At 35.2% G+C, this 21,676-nt stretch overlaps 1 protein-coding gene across 1 annotated transcript in view; it reads left to right on the top strand.

The window, feature by feature from the left end:
* The first annotated feature begins 709 nt into the window (after positions 1–709).
* Positions 710–21,676, top strand: part of LOC147384403 (T-complex protein 1 subunit theta) — a 31,716-nt gene continuing 10,749 nt past the window's right edge. The window contains exons 1-10 of the mRNA XM_086425136.1: positions 710–1,120; positions 4,742–5,004; positions 5,097–5,243; positions 5,339–5,500; positions 13,028–13,105; positions 14,950–15,083; positions 16,137–16,209; positions 16,287–16,364; positions 16,470–16,592; positions 17,035–17,129. Of these exons, the coding sequence (XP_086281262.1) occupies positions 976–1,120; positions 4,742–5,004; positions 5,097–5,243; positions 5,339–5,500; positions 13,028–13,105; positions 14,950–15,083; positions 16,137–16,209; positions 16,287–16,364; positions 16,470–16,592; positions 17,035–17,129 (1,298 nt within the window). The 5' untranslated portion in view covers positions 710–975. The remainder of the gene's footprint in view (positions 1,121–4,741; positions 5,005–5,096; positions 5,244–5,338; positions 5,501–13,027; positions 13,106–14,949; positions 15,084–16,136; positions 16,210–16,286; positions 16,365–16,469; positions 16,593–17,034; positions 17,130–21,676) is intronic.

Below are 21,676 nucleotides of genomic sequence, written 5' to 3'. Positions count from 1 at the left end.
AATTCTTCAATTTATAAATAATAATTTATATTTAAAATAACTTAATTTTGGATGAATAATTTTCGATGGAAATGAAGGATGTGTAATTATAAAAGCACCCTATGAATTAATAAGGGCAACTCACACCATAGCCAATTTTTTTTGTTTTATATGGATTAAAGTTTTTGGAATGAGCAAATTTTTAGTGAGGATGGTTTATATGGTTTAGAGATCATCCTCACAAAAAATCAGTCCATTTTGAAATTTCTAACTCATCAAAAATAGTTTTTTTTTTTTTAAAAGGGACGATTTACGGTTCTTGAACTTGTTTTGATAGGATTAGACGTTTCAGGATGTACTGATTTTTGGTGAGGATGATCTCCTCATTGTAGAGATCATCCTCATCAAAAATCAACTTATTCCAAAACTTTTAACTTATATAAGACAAAATAATTTAACTATGGTGTGGGTTTATTAATTTGTGAGGTGCTTATATACTTATCTATGAGATATAAGAGGTAATATCCTTTTAAGAATAAGGGCTTACTTGTCCATGTTCAAAAAAATAAAGGGCATATTTGTTCATATCGAAAAAAATGAAGTGTTTACACCACTTCAACACTTTTTTTCAGGATCAAAATAGTATTGAATTTTTTTCATTTATTTTCAACAATAAGCAATAAGCGCTGAAAATATAACGTAAACAAACGCTATTTTGACAAAAAGTATTGAATTAATTTTTTTCCGTAATAAGCGCTGAAAAATAGCGCAAACAAACACTGCCTCAGTTTTCTCCTCTCTTTCTCCCACTAGGGTTTCACTTCAGGTCTGTTGCCTCTATATCTGACTGTCTCTCTGTACAAGTACAACACAAAGAAATCCATTTCTAGGGTTTTGAGATCATCGACTCGCCTTCTCTTCACTTCACTTTGCAGAGTGTTTGTTCGAGGATCTGAACGAAGAAGAGTCTTAGTTTCGAAGATTTGCAGCAAAAAAATGGCGCTTTTGCAACCGCAAGGAATTCAAACGATGCTTAAAGAAGGGCACAAACATTTCTCAGGACTGGAAGAAGCAGTTCTCAAGAACATCGATGCTTGCAAGCAACTCTCCACCATTACTCGATCTTCTCTCGGTCCCAACGGTATTTTCTATTCGAATCTCTCCTTGCGTCTTCACTGAAATAACTTATTTTTTTTTGGATCCCTAAGTTTTGGGATGTTTAGGGTTTACTTTGACTGCATTTCAAAATGATCGTTGATTTATTTTAAATAACTGTTGAGTATTAATTAATCTGTCTTTTGTTAGATTATGATTTTGGTTAGGTTTTCACGGTAAAGCAGCCAAATAATTACAATGTGATGCTCTGATAATCTAGCTGTGATGTATAGATGTATATGTGGGTCAGTGGAAAAAATTAGGTACAAAGCATCTGTTAGAATTTTTAGCATTTATTTATTATAAAATATCCAAAATTTAAAAAATGGGTGCACTGTGCTTCCTCTTTCCTGATGGAAGATGAAAAAAAAAAAAAAAAAAAAAAAAAAAAAACTAGACAACACAATCATAACTAAATATATTGGGGGGAATCTAGGAGTATCTCTAATTGGAGGTAAAATAGAACAAAGCTGACTGAGATGACCAAGGCAGTGAGAGATGATTCGTTGACTCATGAAGAATGACACATGAGAAATCATATGATCCCAACTGTTTAGATACAAAATCCAACAGTTTGAGATTTATGTGTTTCTTGATAACGCATATATCAGAGATACTTATATAGAGAATTAATCTCAAGCATTGGATTTTGTGTTTAAATGGTTGGGATCATATGTTTTTACCATGAGTCAATTCTTCATGAGTCAAGGGATCCTGACTCATATGTATCTATATAATAAAAATACAACGGTATGGTCCACTTGCAACAGTTTTGTATGGGATAAACCTCCTATTAGTTACAGTTTTGTGGGATAAACCTCTCATCAAGCTAGAGTTTTGTGGGATCCACTTTATTTCCTTTACTCGTCATCCCTCCAACTTTACTATATTTCTTCTTTTATCCCTTTAACCCACTTTATTGTTTTTCATATTTTACTTCTTAAGTTCAATTTTTTTTAATAATAACCCCTCTAACATTATTTTTTTCCACTTTTACCCTCTTAACCCCAAAGAGGATGCCCGACCACTACCTTTGCTATATTTCTTCTTTTACTCCTTTAATCCACTTCATTATTTTTCATATTGTCCCTTAACCTCAATTTTTTAATAATACCCCTTCAACTAGGGCTAGCAATGGGTCGGGTTTTGTTAAATCCGATCTGACCCCGATTATTATTGGTTGGGGCGGATTTACAGTGGGGGCACTTCCCCCACAATAATTTTCAAAGTCTATGGCCTAATGAGCTATTTTGATAGATTTTAGCATCGGATAACAAAATCTGTCACTATTACCCCCACATTTTTTTTTTCACTCTTAGCTGCCCCCACAAATATTATTTTTCACTCTTAGTTTCCCCCACAAAATTTGTTCTACTCTTGGTTGCTCCCACATGGGCAAAATCTTGGCTCCGCCCTTGATTATTGGTTACCCCGAACCCGCCTTGACCCGACTCAGGTCTAATATTTTTGACCCATCCCTGCCCCGCCTACGCCATGGATCATTTCATGCATTTGTTCCGTACAGGTTGAATATTCCTTATGCTAATAAAGATTTGAATCTTGGTTTTTTTCGTCTCATCTAGACACTCATCGAGATCAAGTTTACTCATTTGAATCATCCCATTTTTCATGTCATTTCATTAAAATAAATTTAAATTATTGTAAAAAATATCTATTTATATCTAAATAAATGTTTGTTTCCTGTTTTAAGATAGACTGTTAGATGTTGGATCATTAAATATGTTTTTGGGTAATGAAATTAGGCCCATTTACTTATTGGGTCAGGCTAGTCTGGATTCATGTTTAAAATTGGACATATAATCAAATCTGAAACAATTTGTAATCCGTCCGATCTAACAGTGACCCTGGCAAATCATCCTCCATCCCTTTTCTACAAACTGTTGTCAACCAAAGTAGAGGAGAAAGAAACAAACACATTTAATGATTTAATTGTTAAAAGTAGGTGTACCATTGAAGAATGTTGCTACAATGAATTGTAGTAGCACTATATGAGAACTAGGTGTGGAAACTCATGTAAATCTTTTATCAACCATTAAAAAAAAATGTTTTAAGTAGGTTTCCTCAAAAAAAAAAAAAAAGAAAAAAGGATAGAAACAAATTCAAATATTTCAAAGAAAACATACAAATCTGAAAGTTACATTGTGAAAATCTATCTAAATCATACAAAGCTTGCACATCTTCAACCAAAATTAAAGTTAACACTGAAAATTGTTCAAAATCTCCATCTTCAACCATAATTTAAAAGCCACACAATTAAAAAAATATGAGGAAGAAAGTCAAAATGTGGAAACCTATATTCGGAAGAGAGAGAGAGAGAGAGAGAGAGAGAGAGAGAGAGAGAGAGAGAGAGAGAGAGAGAGAGGTGGAGGTTCAAAATTGAAATAAATGGCAGTTTTTTAGTCGAACAGTTTTGAATGGTAAGCCAAAGGGTGAGTCTAGCCCGACTAACTTCTTAAAATTCCAAATCTGGTTAAGGGTTGTGATTTCACATTTTGGCATCCAAAAACACATGATCCAATGCAACAGGCTTGTAGAGAATTAACTTTGAAGTACTTTGAAAAAATATTAAAAAAAAACTTTCATTTTCCATCGTTGAATTTTAGTTTTGAGTTTTTTGAGATTGGTAACTGCCCATTTTCAACACCTTGGATCATGCTCAAAGAATGTTTTTCTTGAATTTTTTTTAGTCTAAGATTTTCCATGAATTACAAAAAGTATGTTGTGTTGGATTTTCAAAGTGGTAATCCATGTTGGCCTAAATGACCCTTAGTGCGATTTTAAATCTACTAAGTTAGTGAGCAAAGGGTTCAACTCCAGAATTAAAATTACCGTGAAAAAAGGTGTAAACCGGTGTTTTTTAGGTAGTTTTTTGTTTTTAGAGGGAAGTGATCCCAGCTGTTAGTTAGATCCTTACCAACCCCATCTCACACCAGCAAATATGTTTATTGGGGGGGGGGGGGAATAAAGATGTGTTTTATATAATAGATAATCGGAGCAGGGCAGGGTATATCAAAACCACCCGTGCCCTGAAACCATATTGGTTTTTCATTTCTATTATCATAACCACCCCGAAACTGTTTAGAAGTGGGAAAAACCGACCCTATAGGGGCGGGGCAGGTTGGGGCAAAATTGCCATCCCTATCCACCAACTTTTTTTGTTTTTTTTTTCCATAGTTATTCCCTTAATCCCAAAGAGGATACCTGTGCTGTAGGCACGAACGGACTCTAGTATATAGATATACGGGGTTAAATGGTGTATTGAATTCATATCGTGGACCCCAAATCATTGGGATAGGGCGTATATAATGATTATTATTTTTTCCTTTTTTTTATTACATATTCTTTTATTCTTGTTCCAAACAGAATTGAATCATGGAAATGATTTGTTTGCTGATGCATGGTTGCGTTGCATTTATTAAAGAGAGAGAGAGAGAGAGAGAGAGAGAGAGAGAGAGAGAGAGAGAGAGAGAAAACTTCTGCTTTCCTTCAGTAATATGCTACTCTTGTGGTGGTTATTCTAAACACTATTGTTTCTTAATTTCCAAAAAAAATGGATTTATGTTATTTTTTTTCAATCATTAATCAGGTATGAATAAAATGGTCATTAATCATCTGGACAAGCTATTTGTCACAAATGATGCTGCCACCATTGTGAATGAGCTTGAGGTTCAGCACCCTGCAGCCAAGATTCTGGTGTTAGCTAGCAAAGCTCAACAGGAAGAAATTGGTGATGGAGCTAACCTCACTATATCATTTGCTGGTGAACTTCTTCAAAATGCAGAGGAGCTTATCAGGTCAGGCCTGCACCCAAGTGAAATTATAAGTGGATACACCAAAGCAATCAATAAGGTTTGTTCATTCTTTACTTAGTGATTATAAAAAAACAAGAACATATAAATTTTCCATTATTTTCTTCTGACAGTTATTTCCTTGATTGATAGGCAATTGAAATTTTAGAAGAGTTGGTAGAGGAAGGTTCAGAAACAATGGACGTGCGGAACAAGGATCAGGTTGTTTCCAGGATGAAAGCTGCCATTGCTAGCAAGCAATTCGGTCAAGAAGATATGTTGTCTTCTCTTATTGCTGATGTAAGTATGAGTAACGTACTGCTTGTACTATTACTTTCATTACCATTACAATTACTGGGTTGGGTTCTGAATGCTGTCTTTTTTCTTCATTTCAGGCATGCATCCAGGTATGCCCCAAGAACCCGGCAAACTTTAATGTGGATAATGTCCGTGTTGCAAAACTTCTGGGAGGCGGTTTGCACAATAGTTCAATTGTTCGGGGTATGGTTTTAAAAACTGATGCTGTTGGAAGCATAAAGAGAATGGAAAAAGCTAAGGTTTGCACTCATCCATGTTACCTATTTCCATAAATGCTTCCTTTATTGGTGGCTAAATATAGTGTTAGTCTTGATTTGATCGTTTGGTGTGTATTTTCTTGTCATATCATATGCATGTCATCCTTGTGTTCGCATTTCTCATGAAGTTAGAGCATAGCTACTGCTTGTCATGATGTTAGAATCAAGTGACTATTAGTTGAGAAGTTGGAGCCTAGTGACTATTAGTCATGGCACTGGGGTCAACCAATTTATTAGTAGAGGTGTTATAGCCTAGTAATTAGTAGTCATGGCCTCAAGCCAAGTGAGTGTTGGTCAAGGCATTGGAGCCTGGAGACTATTAGCCACGACATTATAGCCAAGCTATTGTTAGTTGAGGCTTCTGAACCCAACACTTATAAATCATGGCGTTAGAGCCAAACACTGTTAGTCAAGGTATTAGAGCCTAGCAACAATTAGTCATGGTGTTAGAGCCAAGTGATTGTTATTCTATGGAGCCTAGCAACAATTAGTCATGGTGTTAGAGCCAAGTGATTGTTATTCTGTGGAGCCTAGTGAGTAGCAAATATTAGACATAGAGTTGGAGCCTGATGACTTATGGTCATGGATTAAGGCCCTTATGAGGGGTGCATGATTTTTGAAATATGGTGCTCTATTTGTCAACAATGATTGGCCATCAGTTTTGCTTGGGGGGCAAGGTGCGTTACATTTTTTGTTTTTTGAGGCGAGGATTACATCCCAATTCGTGGGTGCATCTCTTGAAAAGACAATGATAGTCGTTTCACTGATGAGCAGCCTTTGGACACGTGATTTTTTTGGCAGCTTCCATTGATATTTGAGTTGGGAGTGCGTTAAGATTCCCTTTATAAATAGGAGGGGGGGGGGGGGGGGGGAGGTTTCTATCCTTTTCACTTCTGCTGTTGCTTAAGTTTGCGAGTGACTAATTTCTAAGTTCTTTCTTTCTTGTACTTCCTTTGATTTTTTCGATGATGAAAAGGCATAGAAAGCCTTCTTTGATAAAAGAATGAGAGGCACCACTAGTCAAGGAGACAACATCTCAAGGGGGATGAAAAGTTGTGTCAAGTTCAAAAGGAATGTGCCACGCCTTGATAATCGTTTCCTAGGTGAGGCATCTTTTCGTTCTTTCCCTTCACCACCATAGGATCATGGGCAGATTATATTGTCAACAAAGGGGAAAAAGGCAAGTTAACTATAAGCCATGGCCTCACCACATTTGTTCCCTTGGTTTAGATGGATCTTACTCCTGTTGTGCAATTCATGTTGAACCCCTATCCTTCATATTTGTGGGCAGAATGGGTTAAGGATACTTTAAGAGAAGGGTGTACAAAGCAACTAGTTTGAAGGAAGTGGGATTCTACACGTACTTATGCCCCCGGGCTACTTAGCTTGATGGGAAAGCAACTAGTTTGAAGGAAGTGGGATTCTACATGGCCTTATGCATTTTTTTGCTCGATTAGTCTAATTGGCTCGGTGTACAAAATTTTATCCAAAATGCTAGTAAAGAGATTAGAGAAGGTGTTACATTGTATTATTGGGGCGTATCAAGGGGCTTTCTATTGGGTCGTCAGATTCTGGATGGCATTCTAATAGCTAATGAATGTATTGACTCTAGAAGGAAACTCAATGAAGCGGGTCTTGGGTGCCAGATTGATCTTGAAAAAGTCTATGATCATGTCAATTGGTCCTTCCTTGAGTATATGCTTTGTTGGATGGGGTTTGGTAATATTTGGATTAAATGGGTGATGAAATGTGTCACGTCTCCTTTCTCTATTTTAGTAGATGGGTCACCTGAAGGAGATTTTAAGAGTTCTAGAGGTTTAAGACAAGGGGATCCATTGTCACCTTATTGTTCTCGTTAGTCATGGAAGCCCTCAATAGATTGATTTAAAAAATAGTCCAGAATGATAGTTTGTCAGGGTTTAGAGCGGTTAGTCAGGGGCATCTCATTTTTCACCTCCAATTCGCATATGATACTCTCATTTTTCTAGATTTTTCAATGTTGTAAATGAGGTTTCTGAGTAGCATTCTTGGGCGTTTTGAGGTAGTGTCTGGAATCCCTGTTAATCTTAATAATACCATGGTGATGGGGGTTTGTGCAACTCAAGGGATTGATGTGTTGGCAGCATCGGTTGGGTTTAAGTCGGGTTCTCTGCCTAGTACCTATCTCGGGTTACCTCTTGTTGTGAGTTCTAGAACAAGGAGATTTGGGATCCAATGTTGGGGAGATGGGTAGAAGGTTGAGGGTTTGGAAAGCCATGTATTTATCTAAAAGGGGAAAACTAACTCTTATCAAGAGTACACTAGCGAGTGTCCCTAACTATTTCTTGTTTCTATTCTCTGTTCCTTGTAGTGTGGAGGTTAAATTCACTAAGATTTGTTGGGATTTCTTTTGGCATGATAAGGAGGCCAAAAGAAAGTATTATATGGTGAGTTGGAGGAAGTTGTGCATATCGAAAGCTAGAGGGGGTACGGGAATTAGAAACTTTGCAGCGATGAATTCTGCTCTTTTGTCTAAGTGGTTGTGGAGATTCGGTGAAGAAGAAGGTAGTTTGTGGAAGGTAATCGTGGACAAATTTGGGTTGAAGGAGTTGGAATGGGAGTCAAAAGAAGCTAATGGAATATATGGGTGTGGGGTTTGTAAGAGCATCTTACGACACTTACCTTCATTCAGTAAGAAGGTGAGGTTTAAAATGGGGAAGGGTAATATAATTCGCTTTTGGGAAGATAGGCGATGTGGTGATTTACCTTTGCAAGAAGTTTTTCCAGATCTGTATGTGGTGTCGAGCAAAAAGAGGTCGACCATTGACTCATTCCTGGTAGGGGACGATTTGGAGAAAGCATGGGGGCTTTGGTTTTTGGAGGGACTTCAATGATTGGGAAATGAGTAGTGTGGAGCGTCTATTGGAGCTAGTCGATGTTGGAATTACACTTAGCAAACAAGAATATCATAGATTATGGGATGGTACAAGAGAAGGGGGCTTCACCTTGCGATCTATGTATATGGATGAATTAGCAATTTTGACTTCCATATTCCCCGCTTCTATGATTTGGAGTATAAAGGTTCCCTAAAAAATTTCAGTCTTTGCGTGGCAAGTATCCTTGGGTAGGTTAACCACTATGGATCAACTCATTAGAAGAGGTTTCCAAACACCAAATTGTTGCATCTTTGTGTATGGAAGATCTACAACGGTTGACCACATCCTCTTGCATTGTGAAATAGCGAATCGGTTGTGGGCTCATTACCTTAGTCTTTTCGGTTTGGAAGGATGTCTACCTCATACAACTCGTGAGCTATTTAATCTGTGGCTATTTTGGGGGATTCCGTTTCGCCGCTCAAGTGGAGCCTATTGCCTTTTGCCGTTTGTTGGGGCTTATAGAAGGAAATGAATAAGAGGATTTTTGAAGGAAATGAGTCATCGCTTGGAAGCTCAAGATTAATGTGTTAGAGTTACTTTTCTATTGGGGTAAGGCATCATAAGTGTTCAAGGGCATTTTCTTTGAGGATTTTGTCGCTCGTTGGGATATAGTTTGTAATTTGGGAGATTAGCTGGATTTTTTTGGTTTTCTTTTTCTTCTTTTTTAAGCTTTGTATTTTTGCGACTTCTCGTCTTCATTCTAATGAAATTTTAACTTATCACAAAAAAAAAAAAAGTGGCGTACAAGGACTTATACCTTCGTTTGCACTTGGGGGCATGCATTCATCTCTCTGGAGATATGCAAGTTTTGATGGGCTCCGGTTATTTGGTGATTATGGGTAGTGAAGTTGGACTCTTTTTAGCAAGAAGCAAGAGCTAATAGAGGGCCTTTCTTTCAGTCAGTTTGCCACCAAGAAAAATCTAGACCCTTAAGAGCACCAAGATACAAACTTTGTAGTTGAACTTTGCTGGATGATCAAATATTATTTTCCAAATTATAGACCAACAATACAAGGAAAACAACCTCTCTTACAATTGTTAACTTTCCAAATTACAGACCCAACCCCACCTTCCCATAAAATCATCAAAATGAATTCTTCTTGACACCTTACTCCGGAAAAAAAAAAGAGAAAATATTCAAGAACAATGCTTGAGAAGATTCGGACTTCCCTTCGAACACATGTAAATTCCATTCCTTCCAAAAGACTGCAAAAGGAAAGATACTCCAAAAGCAGCCTTTTAGACCCTTTAAAGCCATTCCCCCACTCACTCCAAGAGCAAAACTGCGAGTGAATTATAATGGGCATGCAACCTTCTACTCCAAATAAGTCTAGAACTTTACTTTACACAGAACGAGCAATCGGGCAGTGCATAAGAAGATGCTTTGTTGCTTCCACATCTTCTCTACAGATATAACACATATTAGGCCCCAAGGGCCATGCTACATGAGCTGCTCCATGGCAAGGATTCTTTTTTGTGTGGCACATCAAATAAAGAAGGCAATCTGAGCCCCGAATTTGTTGACTAAGGGACCGGAGAAGGATGCACAATCCCTTTAAGGAGTGAATACAACTATTTAGCGAAAACACACCATTCTGATTTTGTCACGTCTCAAAAATTCAACCCGAATCCCCATGATTCTCAAGTTGAATCCAGAGGCATGATAATCAATAGATAGACGTAGACAACATATAAATATCTATATGTCATACCTGATCATTGCCCAACAAAATAGATATGTATCCTACATCAGCGCACTTGACATATATATATAAAATAGTGACGACATAATACTGTGTTCATAATTACATTAGAAAACGACAACGGAAGACTTAAACCTAATTCTATTTCAAGACTCACTAGTAGTACCCATGCTCTACTCCTAGAAGTTTGGACTGATCATCTATAAAGTCATGACATTGAGCTTCTTTGGAAAGATCACCTAAACCAGGTGCACTTGAAATTTGTGATGTCGTAGGGGTGAGTAACATGGGAGTTACCCAATAGGGGAATCTTACAATTCTAAATAATAGCATTTTATATGCAGTTTAAACATTCTAAGAATTCGTAAATCATGTATGTTTGATATTCAACACATAATTGAAAATAATTGAACACTGATGTCATAAAACCTAATAGGAAATTGAAACACAATTAAAATTTGAAGAACTTGTAATAATATAACCTCAAATAATAGAGTACTATAATAGAGAGTTGAGACTTACGACTGATGTGAACATCTCATTCAAAATACAATTATTCCAATACTTCACTAGTGTGGAATCCCACCGTTAGTTCCTAATTTTATGGTCAGCCTCTGCTATAATTTGGGTAACTGTTTTCTGGCTCAGGTTGGCCATTGATCAAGGACTTAAGAAACGGGTCAAATCAAGTATGTCATTTTTTCTTGACTATTCTAGACTATTAATGATCATTAACTAGTCATCTTCATCTATGCCAATTTGGTGTGCATTTGATAATCTCTATTTATCATACAACTATCTACATCTTGTTCTCTATTAAAGATAGAAAGGAAATTTTCGGATTCCTGTTGTGATGTTGTGTTCTTATGCATCCCATAATACATAAGAACTCAAACAACGCAACTATTATCATAGAATAACACATCATTCCAGAAATATCACAATATGTTATTCTTTATAGGTTTTCACAATCTTTTTAATAAATTACTAAAATACTACATATAAGTATTTGTTTTCTTTTAGTTCTCATATTTTATTTTAAATAAAATACTTTTCTTGCCCAACTTTTTAATTTGAAATAGTACTTGGTAATCTATAATAAAAAAGATTAAAGTTGTCCACTAGTTTAATTCATTCAAAATCATGTATATCTATAAAATATGAACAAAATATATGAATTGTATGTAAAAACAACAACTTATATAGTTGCTATATTTTCTTTTTGATAAGTACAAAATACGTATAAAACATGTATAAAGTACGTATAAAGCAGCAAGCTTTTGATTATTCAATCTAGCATAAATATTGTGTAAATTTTATACAAAAACAACAACTTTCATAGTTGTATTTTTATCAATACTGTATTTTTTTAACACGTATAAAATACGTATAAAGTACGTATAAAGCAACAAATATTTTGATCATTCAATCTAGTATACATAGTGTAAATATTATACAAAAACAACAACTTTCATAGTTGAATTTTATTTTTAGCACGTATAAAATACATATAATATATGTATAAAGCAACAAATATTTTGATCATTCAATCTAGTATACATAGTGTAAATATTTTACAAAAACAACTTTTATAATTGCTGTATTTCATTTTTAGTATGTATAAAATACGCACAATATATGTATAAAGTAACTACAAGCATGTAATACTCTTTTTCAAATAAAACAGTAACTATTAGTATGCCTTAAACTCATAAAAACAGTAGTATAAATATATATAAAATATGTGCATGCTATTAAAAATAATTACAAAATAATTTTTTTGTTTTAAAATTACCAAATCAGAAATGTTTTAAAATTACAAAACAAATTTTGTTTTACAACTACAAAATTAGAATTTTTTTTAAAAAAAATTTGACTAAGACTATCATAAAGAATTAAAAGGGCCTACTTCTTCTTTCTCTTTTCTCTTTTTTTCTTTCTTTTCTCTTCCTTCTACCTCTTCTTTCTTTTCTCTTCATTTTTTCCTTCTTTCTTTTCTCTTTCTTTTTCCTTCTTTCTTTGTGTAGAATAAGAAACAAAAAAAATCTGCTAACACAAAATATTAGATTTTATTAAAATATCTAGATATTTACTAAAAATTCTAGTTCTTTAAGAATTTTCTAAAAATTTGGACTTTGGTCATTTGACTTGGTCAATATTGGTTGACCAAAGTTTGACCATGTCGACCAAACTTGAGTCAACAATGGTTGACTCAGTCAACCTTAGTTGACTTGGTCAATATTTTGTTGTTGTTGTTGGACATTACAGGTTTGACCCAAATAATGCAGTCATTTTTCTCTAGCCGAAACTGAACCTCCTCCACACTTCTTTATAAGGAGCATGTTGCCACTAACTCCCAGTCATTTAAGTTTTTTCTGAAGCCAAAGTTCTTGAAAATTGTATTCCCTTACCGAAGCTATGGGAAGCTCTTCTTCTGTGAAAACTCGTAAAGTTGGGGAAATTGAAGTTGGGGAAATTGGTATTTTAAGAGGTGATTCACCACACCAAACATCCTCCCAAAAGCATACCCTCCTCCCCAATCCAACAGGGAAACGAACTTGTCTCCAAAAGGCTGGCAAAGATCTGAGCACCCCTTTCCAACCCTCACGAACATTGTCTTTCCTTGCATGTTTAACTGCTTAAAATCTACTGCTTCTGATGGACTTTTTTAATTGTGAATTTACATTCGTAACTCCATGTAGCTTCCTGCACTGCAGGATAGGGAATATACATACATACATTCATGCATGCATGTTCTGAGTTTTGAATTCTGATGTTACGCCTCAACTGTTTAGAATATATAGATGGAAAATTTTCTTTTTGATCTGGTTTGGAGTTTAATTCTCGATTCTTATGTGACATTATTCTATCGTTGATTTTCTCTTTTGTAGATTGCAGTGTTTGCTGGAGGTGTTGATACATCAGCAACTGAAACAAAAGGAACTGTTCTAATTCATAGTGCTGATCAGGTTCTTATGGAGAAGCTTTTGTTTAGTGGTTGCTGATTTAGAAATCCGTATCTGTACTCACTCATGATCAATGAAGCCTACTTCCTATTCTAATATTTGTCACCTTTCCCAATTCACTTGTTTCTATGCCATTTATAAATGCATATGCCATATAATGTGTTTGAGCCAAATCCAATGACAAATAGTTAAGCTTTTGTAGGAGACATATGGAAGGAATCTTAAATAGTATCTCCCTGCAGGATGTGCACGGTTATCCCAATTATATGCTGTTGGTTTCTGAATCTTACAGATGCGGTGTTTTTATGTTAAAACTATGCACTTTCTTATATCAATATCTGATATAAATATGCTCATCTATCTGGTTGCACAATTTTCAAGCACAATGAAAACATGGCTATTGCCAGCTGTGCTCAACAAACCTTTTGCTACTTTAAGCTTTTATTATATTTTGATCTAAGATGCCCATATATGGACCTAGTATGAATACTGGCATGGGAAATGGGGGTGCTACTAGCCATTCTCCCAAAATCTAGGATACAGATACCAGCACTGGTATTGTAGTTTTTAATATCTTCATCCCATGCTTTATTTTTCTGTTTTTAAGCTAAGTACGGCTTTCTGTTTTTAGTTCATGCCAAACAAGCAAATTTTCAGTAGCTAAGAGAACAATTAATATTATATTAATGTAAGAAATGTAAAAAAAAATTATATAGTAGAAGTAGCTGTTCAGTATCTAACATCTGTATCATGTGGATACAGATGTGCTGCATATTGGATAATCTGTTGGGTGCCTTATTGCCCTTTGTTAGATGCAATTTTACATTAAGAAATGACAAAAACCCTTGCAAATTTACAGTATTTTGTGGATGTATCAAGCAGTGCCTATGTTATCATTCTAGGACTTAGGGCATATTATATATAATCTTCATATTAATGTAAATAAGAATTTTATAATTAAATAAAATATTCATTGTTAAGATCTTGGCAAGAGCTTCTAACAGTACTATTTTATCAGAAACCAATTTATGAGTTCAATTTCGTGGCATTTTACTTATCCAAAAAAAGTTATATGACAGTGAGAAAATTATGGAAAATTCTACTTGTAAGAGAGATATATGTGGGTAGATGTGGTTGGTTAAGATAAGGTAGTTTGGAAGTTTTATAAATTTAGGCAGCCAAGAGATGTTATTTCTTTAACAGAACAATTAAAAGATATTAAAGAACTTCCCTTCAGTGAGCACAACCTCCTTAATTTTTAGTTCTCTGAGAATGGATGACAATTTGATAAATTTTGGACAATTAAGTTATTTGTTAAGTCCACATTTGAAAGGTTAGAATTTAGAAGGGTCTGATTTTTTGGGAGGATCAACACTTGATGTACTCCATGTGAACCTTTAAACCATGATTAGAGACCTATGCTAAGCTTTTTTTTTTTGTGATAAGTATAACTTTATTCAAAGCCTATGCTAAGCTATTGAGTGTCACAATTTCATCTAGAACCGTTCTTTACATTTATGATATCTTTTACAGTCTTTCTTATTATCTTTATTAGCTATATGTGTTAGATATTAAACTTGGACTTCACCCTAGCTTCTATTAAATTTAAAAATATTACAATCAAGTTTAATTTGTCATGGAGGAGTTTTGTGTAACTCTTGCCAACCTAAGTTTGAAGAATTATTGTTAATTAGTGTTTGATGCCTTACATTTCCTTATTGCTTCCTATGGAGATGAGCTGACAATGCATTTATGTATATCTTTAGTCTTAAAACGCCTTGTCTTGGAATGATACCAATAAAATGCTTCACTAAGGAGAATATGTTTTGCTATGTGGGTTCTTGCAGCTAGAGAACTATGCGAAAACGGAGGAAGCCAAAGTTGAAGAGCTTATAAAAGCAGTTGCCGATTCAGGTGCCAAAGTTATTGTTAGTGGAGCAGCAGTTGGAGAGATGGCACTACATTTCTGCGAGCGTTACAAGTAAAATGTTCTTTTCCACCTATTTAAATTCCTTAAAATTTGTCTAATGTGCTATTTGCATTCATGGTAGGGCTTAGATGCATTGCCGGGAAAGTTGTAGGAATCCTTAGTGCTCAGAGAGGCCCAATACCCTGGGTGACCTTGTGTGTTGTCCACCCATAATCCATGTGACACAGAGAAAATGCATTCTACGTCTAAGGTTTCTTTTCCCATTACACACATATTTGCTTAACATATGGGTCTTTTTTAATTCATGTATCCATTTCCTGCATGTGTAATATAAGGCTGGGATCCAAAGACTTCTGGAAAATTGGCATCTAAAGTCACATATACTCAGGGCCCACAGAGATAATTTAAAGGTTGATTTTAGATGAGGATGATATTAAATGGTGACAAGATCATCTTCACAAAAATCAGTCCCTTTTGAAACTTCTAAGCCTATCATCAAATGTGCATTAAGGGTAAAAATGGATGGTCCAACTTGTAAGTCACACATACTCATAGGGGGGTCCACAGAGATAATTTATGGGTTGGTTTTAGATGAGGGTGATCTCCATGGTGACAAGATCATTTTAACAAGAATCAATACATTATGAAACTTCTAAGCCTATAAATGGGCTTAGACCCATAGCTCAGTTGGTTTGATGCTTTGCAAAGAAACTTTGAGGTCGTGGGTTCAAGTCCAGCTTACCCATAAAAAAAATGGGCATTTAAGTTAATGGTAAAAACAGATGGTCCAACTTGTAACCACTTTTTGTAGACTGGAAACATCGCAGTGTGTTGATTTTGGTGAGGATGACCTCCTCTATCTCCATGTAGGCCCTATGGGCATGTGTGACTTTAGGTGCCAACTTTCCTATGGGCTAGAAACATTGCCTGGGCCCTAAGGGCATGTGTCACTTTAGATGCAACTTGCATTTGCTGAGTGCAGTTTATTTGTGAATATCTTATACCACAGTTGAATAATTTTTTTTTTTTTCCATCTTTCATTTACATATTTTGTTTTAGTGGCCCACATAAACAAGCCTACTAATCGTAGAATCTTACTCACAGGCTCATGGTATTAAAAGTCAGTTCAAAGTTTGAACTGAGGCGGTTCTGCCGTACAACTGGTTCTGTAGCTATTGTAAGTATATTATCACTAGATGTCACCTGAAATCTCCTCGATCTTTTCCTTATGTGCTTCCGTAATCTTGGTAACAGTTGAAGCTTAGCCAGCCAAATCCGGATGATTTGGGATATGCAGATTCTATTTCAGTAGAGGAAGTTGGTGGTGTTCGGGTATACTCCTCACAGTTCCCATGACTGAAGTTGTTACTTCAAAACTTGCATCATTTCTAGCCCTGACTTTGCCCATGAATTTATAGTTATTCTTTCATCCCACAGGTCACTATTGTGAAAAACGAAGAGGGTGGAAACTCTGTTTGCACTCTGGTTTTACGAGGAAGTACTGATAGTATATTAGACGACCTTGAAAGAGCAGTTGATGATGGTGTGAATACCTATAAGGTATTTTGTGGAGATTTTTGTTGATGTATTGATCTTTTTGCAACTTATTCCAGTTTCTAGAAGGTATTTTAGAAACAGTCCCATGTGAAATTGGTGATATTAGGTTTTGCCCCCTGGCAAAATGCAAGATTAGGTTTACCCCTCTTGAACATAAGTCAACGTTGCTTTTTCTTGATGATTTAACAGTGAAATTTTGATTTAGTAATTTAAGCATTTGAAAAAAAAAAAGTTCCACTGTTAAAACATCAAGAAAATGCAACATTGACTTACAGTCAAGGAGTGTAGACCTAATCTTGCATTTTGCAAGGGGGTAAACCAAATATCACCAATTTTGCAGGGGGTTATTTCTAAAATACCCTTTCTAATAAATGGTTTTCATGGTACTCCTAAGATTGTTGTTGCGTGACTGAATATCAACACTTTCATAACTTGTTTGTCTCAGGCAATGTGCAAGGACAGCCGTCTAGTTCCGGGAGCTGCGGCAACTGAAATTGAATTAGCAAGAAAATTGAAAGAATTTTCTTTTAAAGAAACAGGGTATTTTCTTATATCTTATCACTAAGCACAGTTCCAGACTTTTTTTTTTTGAAAAGTATAATATATTGATCAGAGAGGGAAAACAAGAAACACAGTTCCAGACTTTTTAACTGCCCCAGTGATTGATAATGCATGATTTATCTTATACTTGGTCAACTCGCCTCCCATTATCACTCATGTTTAGATGTTTATATGAAAGTTCTAGGAATCTATTATCAGTTTTCAAAGTTTCCAACCTATCAAAGGTGTGGTAGGCATCATCTTGAGGTTGTACGATTGGCTGTTCTCTAGACTGTGATGAGAATCTTGGGTATTTTGGCCTTTGAGCATTGGTGTAATTTAGAGGGCAGTCTAGAGTTTAGACATGTTAAATTTGAGTTTACGGTCATTTAGAAATTTTTAGTTAAGGTCGTGAATGCTTTATGTGAGAATTTGGTTAGCTTGGTCAATGGGTGTGTGTGATTGCTGGGAATTCGTTTTCCAGTGAATACGAATTCCTTTGGAAAATGGTCGTGAGAAAATGAATTTCAAGGAAACAATAGTTCAACCATTTGATTGTACCAATAAAAATATCAAAAAGAGAGTTCTTTTACCTGAGAAGGGGTTAGGAATTTGTAGGTGAAGGTGGGTTTTAAACCCAGGTGGTGGGATCAACATTCACAGTCTTCTACCAACTTAGCAAGCTAGTATCGGTGAACCATATTTTAATTCATTGTCCTTTTTCCCGAGATATTTGGATGTCCTTGTCTCATTTCTAGATGAATTTCGTTTTACCTCACTCCTTTTCTCTTTTGGAAAGTACTTCCCAAACTATGTTTTTGGAGATTTTGGGCCTTTTGTACTTCTGTTTCAAGCTGAGTAGGGATTTTGTGGGCATCTCCTTCCAAGATTTTGTTTTCAGATGGGATGCTATTTGTGCTACTTATTTTTTTTGGCTTTCGGGCCAGTCTTCGTTTATTTTCTTTTCATTTTTATGGGGGCTAACTCAGCCTCCTTTTTTCTCTCATCTTTTTAATAAAATTGTGATACTTTTTTTAAAAAATGTAATCGATACGCCTTAAAAATTGCACTTTCCAAGGGTGGGGGTTTGTAAGGAGAGTTTGGTTTTGGGAGGATGTTTGGTGCAGAAAGTCAGCTCTTAGGGTCTTATTCCCGGAGTTGTTTACTTTATCGATGAAAAAGGGTCTTCCTATTGTGTCTTTCTTAGCTCGGTTAGGGAATGGGTTGTCTTGGGATTTTGTTTCAGAAGGGATTTCAATAATTGGGAAGTGGAAGCGGTGGCGTCTATGACGGTCTGTGTTGATGTTGTTCCGCTGATGATGGATGTGAATGACAAAAGAATTTGGATTGGCAACCGGACTAGTGTGTTCTTGGTTAAATCCTTGTGTGTAATTGGTGCAACCAAGATTGTTTTCTTTTCCCGCATCAACTATTTGGTGTCCTAAACTTCTGTCAAAGGTGGCTTTTTTCGTTTGGTGTGCAGCACTTGGAAGAATTATTACAATGGATCAAGTTATAAGGTGTGGTTTTATGGGTCATATATTTGCCTTATGTGTATGGATGGTAAGAAAACAGTAGACCATCTTATTATTCATTGCACTTTTGCTCGCCGTATTTGGGATTGTGTCATAGTCATTTGCCTTACTAAAATTTGGTATTGTGGGATGTTTGCCTCAATCAATTCAAGCCCTTTTTTTAAATCTTGGGTTGGGTGGGGATTCTCATTTGGAGTGTCATCTTTATTTTTTTGATAATTGTGCCATCCCTTTTGTTGGGGGATTGATATAGGACAACCTCGGTTTTATGTAGGGCTGTGAATGGATCGAATCAGACCTGAAATCCGTTCCGCTTCAATAACTTTGGGTTTTGATCAAGGATTTAGATTCTGATAAGGATCTGATACAATAAGGTTCCTATTGGATTGGGTTTGGACCAACCATGTTCCAATCCGATAAGAACCTGGTTTGATACAATGGTAGAAAGCATATAGATTATATTGTATTTTTTGTTTAAATATATGAAGATTATTTAGATTTTGTCTATCAAATCGTGTTTGACTTGATTCATTTGTTAACAGATCGGGTTTGGATCCTAATATTGAGATCTGATAGAAAACCAATCCAATAAGAGTTCGATTTGAAGCTTTATAATATCAGTTCCGGAGCCTATCCGATCCTTTATCAGATTGGCACCAAATTCACTGTGGTCCGATCTGGACCTGATCCATTGACAACCCTAGTTTTATTGAATCTAGGTCTATTCTACTTTAAAAAGAGTTCGGGAAAAGGCTAATTGGGTGAAGAAGATTGGTAGGTTAAAAACTTTGAAGGTTTAGGTCTTATGAACCATATGGTAAATGCAGAGTTTTGCAATAGGGTGTTGTAATTAGGTTAATGGGTATCAAATAAAATGAGGTCATAGGGATTTGAAGTAGACATTAATGGTATAGGGTATTTATGCTGAAAGGAGTGTAAACTCAGAAAGAGAGGAAACAAACTAGAACAGAAGAAGGTGATAGATTTACCTTGTAACCACATCAATGATTTCCATGCCATCACCAAGTTGGATTATCCCCATATCCAAAGTAAAAAAAAATAATGGAAAATTCTGTAAATTTTTTGATTCATTCCTTCATAGTCCACTTAAAACAATATATTACATTGTTTAAATAGAAAATATCGGTTGCTAAAACATAAAGGACTTCTAATTTGATTTCCCTTTTACTCTAAGGTAACTTTTTTGAAATAGGAACTTTTCAAAAATAGTAAAATTTCTAATTCGACAAAAACTTTTCTATTAAACTTAAAATACCTAATAATAAATTTCTAAAACAAATGGGACTCAAAATAACTTAAAACAATTAAAAAAGATTCTTATATCCTTAAAATTTGTGAAAGTCATTAATGGCTATAAGATTCACTAAATAATGGCGCATGATTTATGATGTCATTAGACTGTTCACTTGATTTGGATATCGCATTAGGGATTTGAAAGGAATGAAATAGCCGAACTGCTGAAGTAAAGAACGAGTCGATGAATGATTCAATAGTGTCTAATCATGAGTATCTTGGTTATTTTTTTTGGTATATGGTCTTTAAGGAATTTAGAGGGGGTTTCTTTGATATTTTTTTGTCTTTTGGGTAGATGTGATTGTAGTTGTTGCATTTTTTCCTTGTGGCCGTGATCCCTTGTATCTTTAGTGGGTCATCTCAACCAGCTTTTTTTTATATAATCCTTTTAAAAAAGAACTTTGATTGCTTCAGTTAGCACCTTACAAGAGGTTTTCCTTCCTATTAAGAAATCTAGGCTTCAATTATGATCAAAATTGATGAGAACATCTGAGATCGTAGGCCTTTTTCATTGGGCAATTAATCGGATTTTATATTTTATTTAGTTTAATATTTTAGAGGGTCTATTTTGATTAAGATCGGTATTTAGGCTTATTTTGTATATTTTCTAAGTCCATGGTTATAGTATAGATGTTTGGTAACTTTATTGTGTCTTTCTAGTGAGTTCTCGTAAATTGAGAATTCAAGGGAAATAAATTATGAGATTGAGACGTATATGATATTTTTAATTTTGTTATATTCAAGTTTTATTTCCATCCATTAAATCTTGTTATGTTAATTAGATGATTGAGATTAGATTAGGTTTTGACTATATAAATAGTTGTAAAGACATTATTACAGTTTTTTATTATTATGAGAGATTGAATAAACTTACAATTTTTGTTAGAGATTGGATGTGTGGTGTAAAGCCATGACTCTTCTTGGTGTGATTCCAAGGTAAAAATCCTTCATCTTCACCGTCTCTCTTCTTGAGCTTTTTCCCCTTGGTTTTTTGTCAATATAAGTTGCTGTCCAGAAATTTGCAGTTACCATTTTATTGGTCAAACCCTTTCTAAACCCAAATTCATCACCATGAGACCCTACTAGTGTTGTTAAATAGCATATGCTAAATCACTTATTGCATATGCGGTCGCATATTGGTCAGTAATTATTTTTTTTGAAAAATAGTAAAAAATCATAGTAAATTATGTAAGACTCACAAACATGTGTATAATATAAAAGATCAACAAAAATTTATGAAATTCAAGTAAAAAACCTCAAATCTTTATTAAAATGGTAAATTAAAAATTATAAATTACAAAGTATAGTCTTTAATAAATATGATTTGCATCATATTCCACACAACCATCTCTAATCCATTGGGGAACATCCTCATTAGATCCGCCATTTTCGCCATCATCACTTCCATTTCCCATCATCATTGAATCGTCTCCTTTTTTTACATACATTTCTTCTTTTGTTTCTTCATCATCTGATCTCACTAACATCTCATCTATTCCCAATGCTTCTTCAGCTTCATCTTCATCCTCTTCCTCTTGTATCTCGTTCTTGCCTTCATCTTGTAATTTTCAGCGTCTTCTCCTTCTTTGGCTTGAGCTTCCCCAGGTGTTGGTGCAAAGGCTGTTTGCTCTACTTGTGCCCAAGTTAAGTTTTCTCCTTCAAACATCAGCTCTTCTCGTGCATCGGTGAGCCACAAAT

Source organism: Akebia trifoliata, chromosome 15, assembly GCF_017979445.1.
Source record: "Akebia trifoliata isolate Shusen 1 chromosome 15, ASM1797944v1, whole genome shotgun sequence".
Lineage (NCBI taxonomy): Eukaryota > Viridiplantae > Streptophyta > Magnoliopsida > Ranunculales > Lardizabalaceae > Akebia > Akebia trifoliata.
Note: the sequence above shows the minus strand (reverse complement) of the source record. Positions and strands in the feature narration are given on the sequence as shown.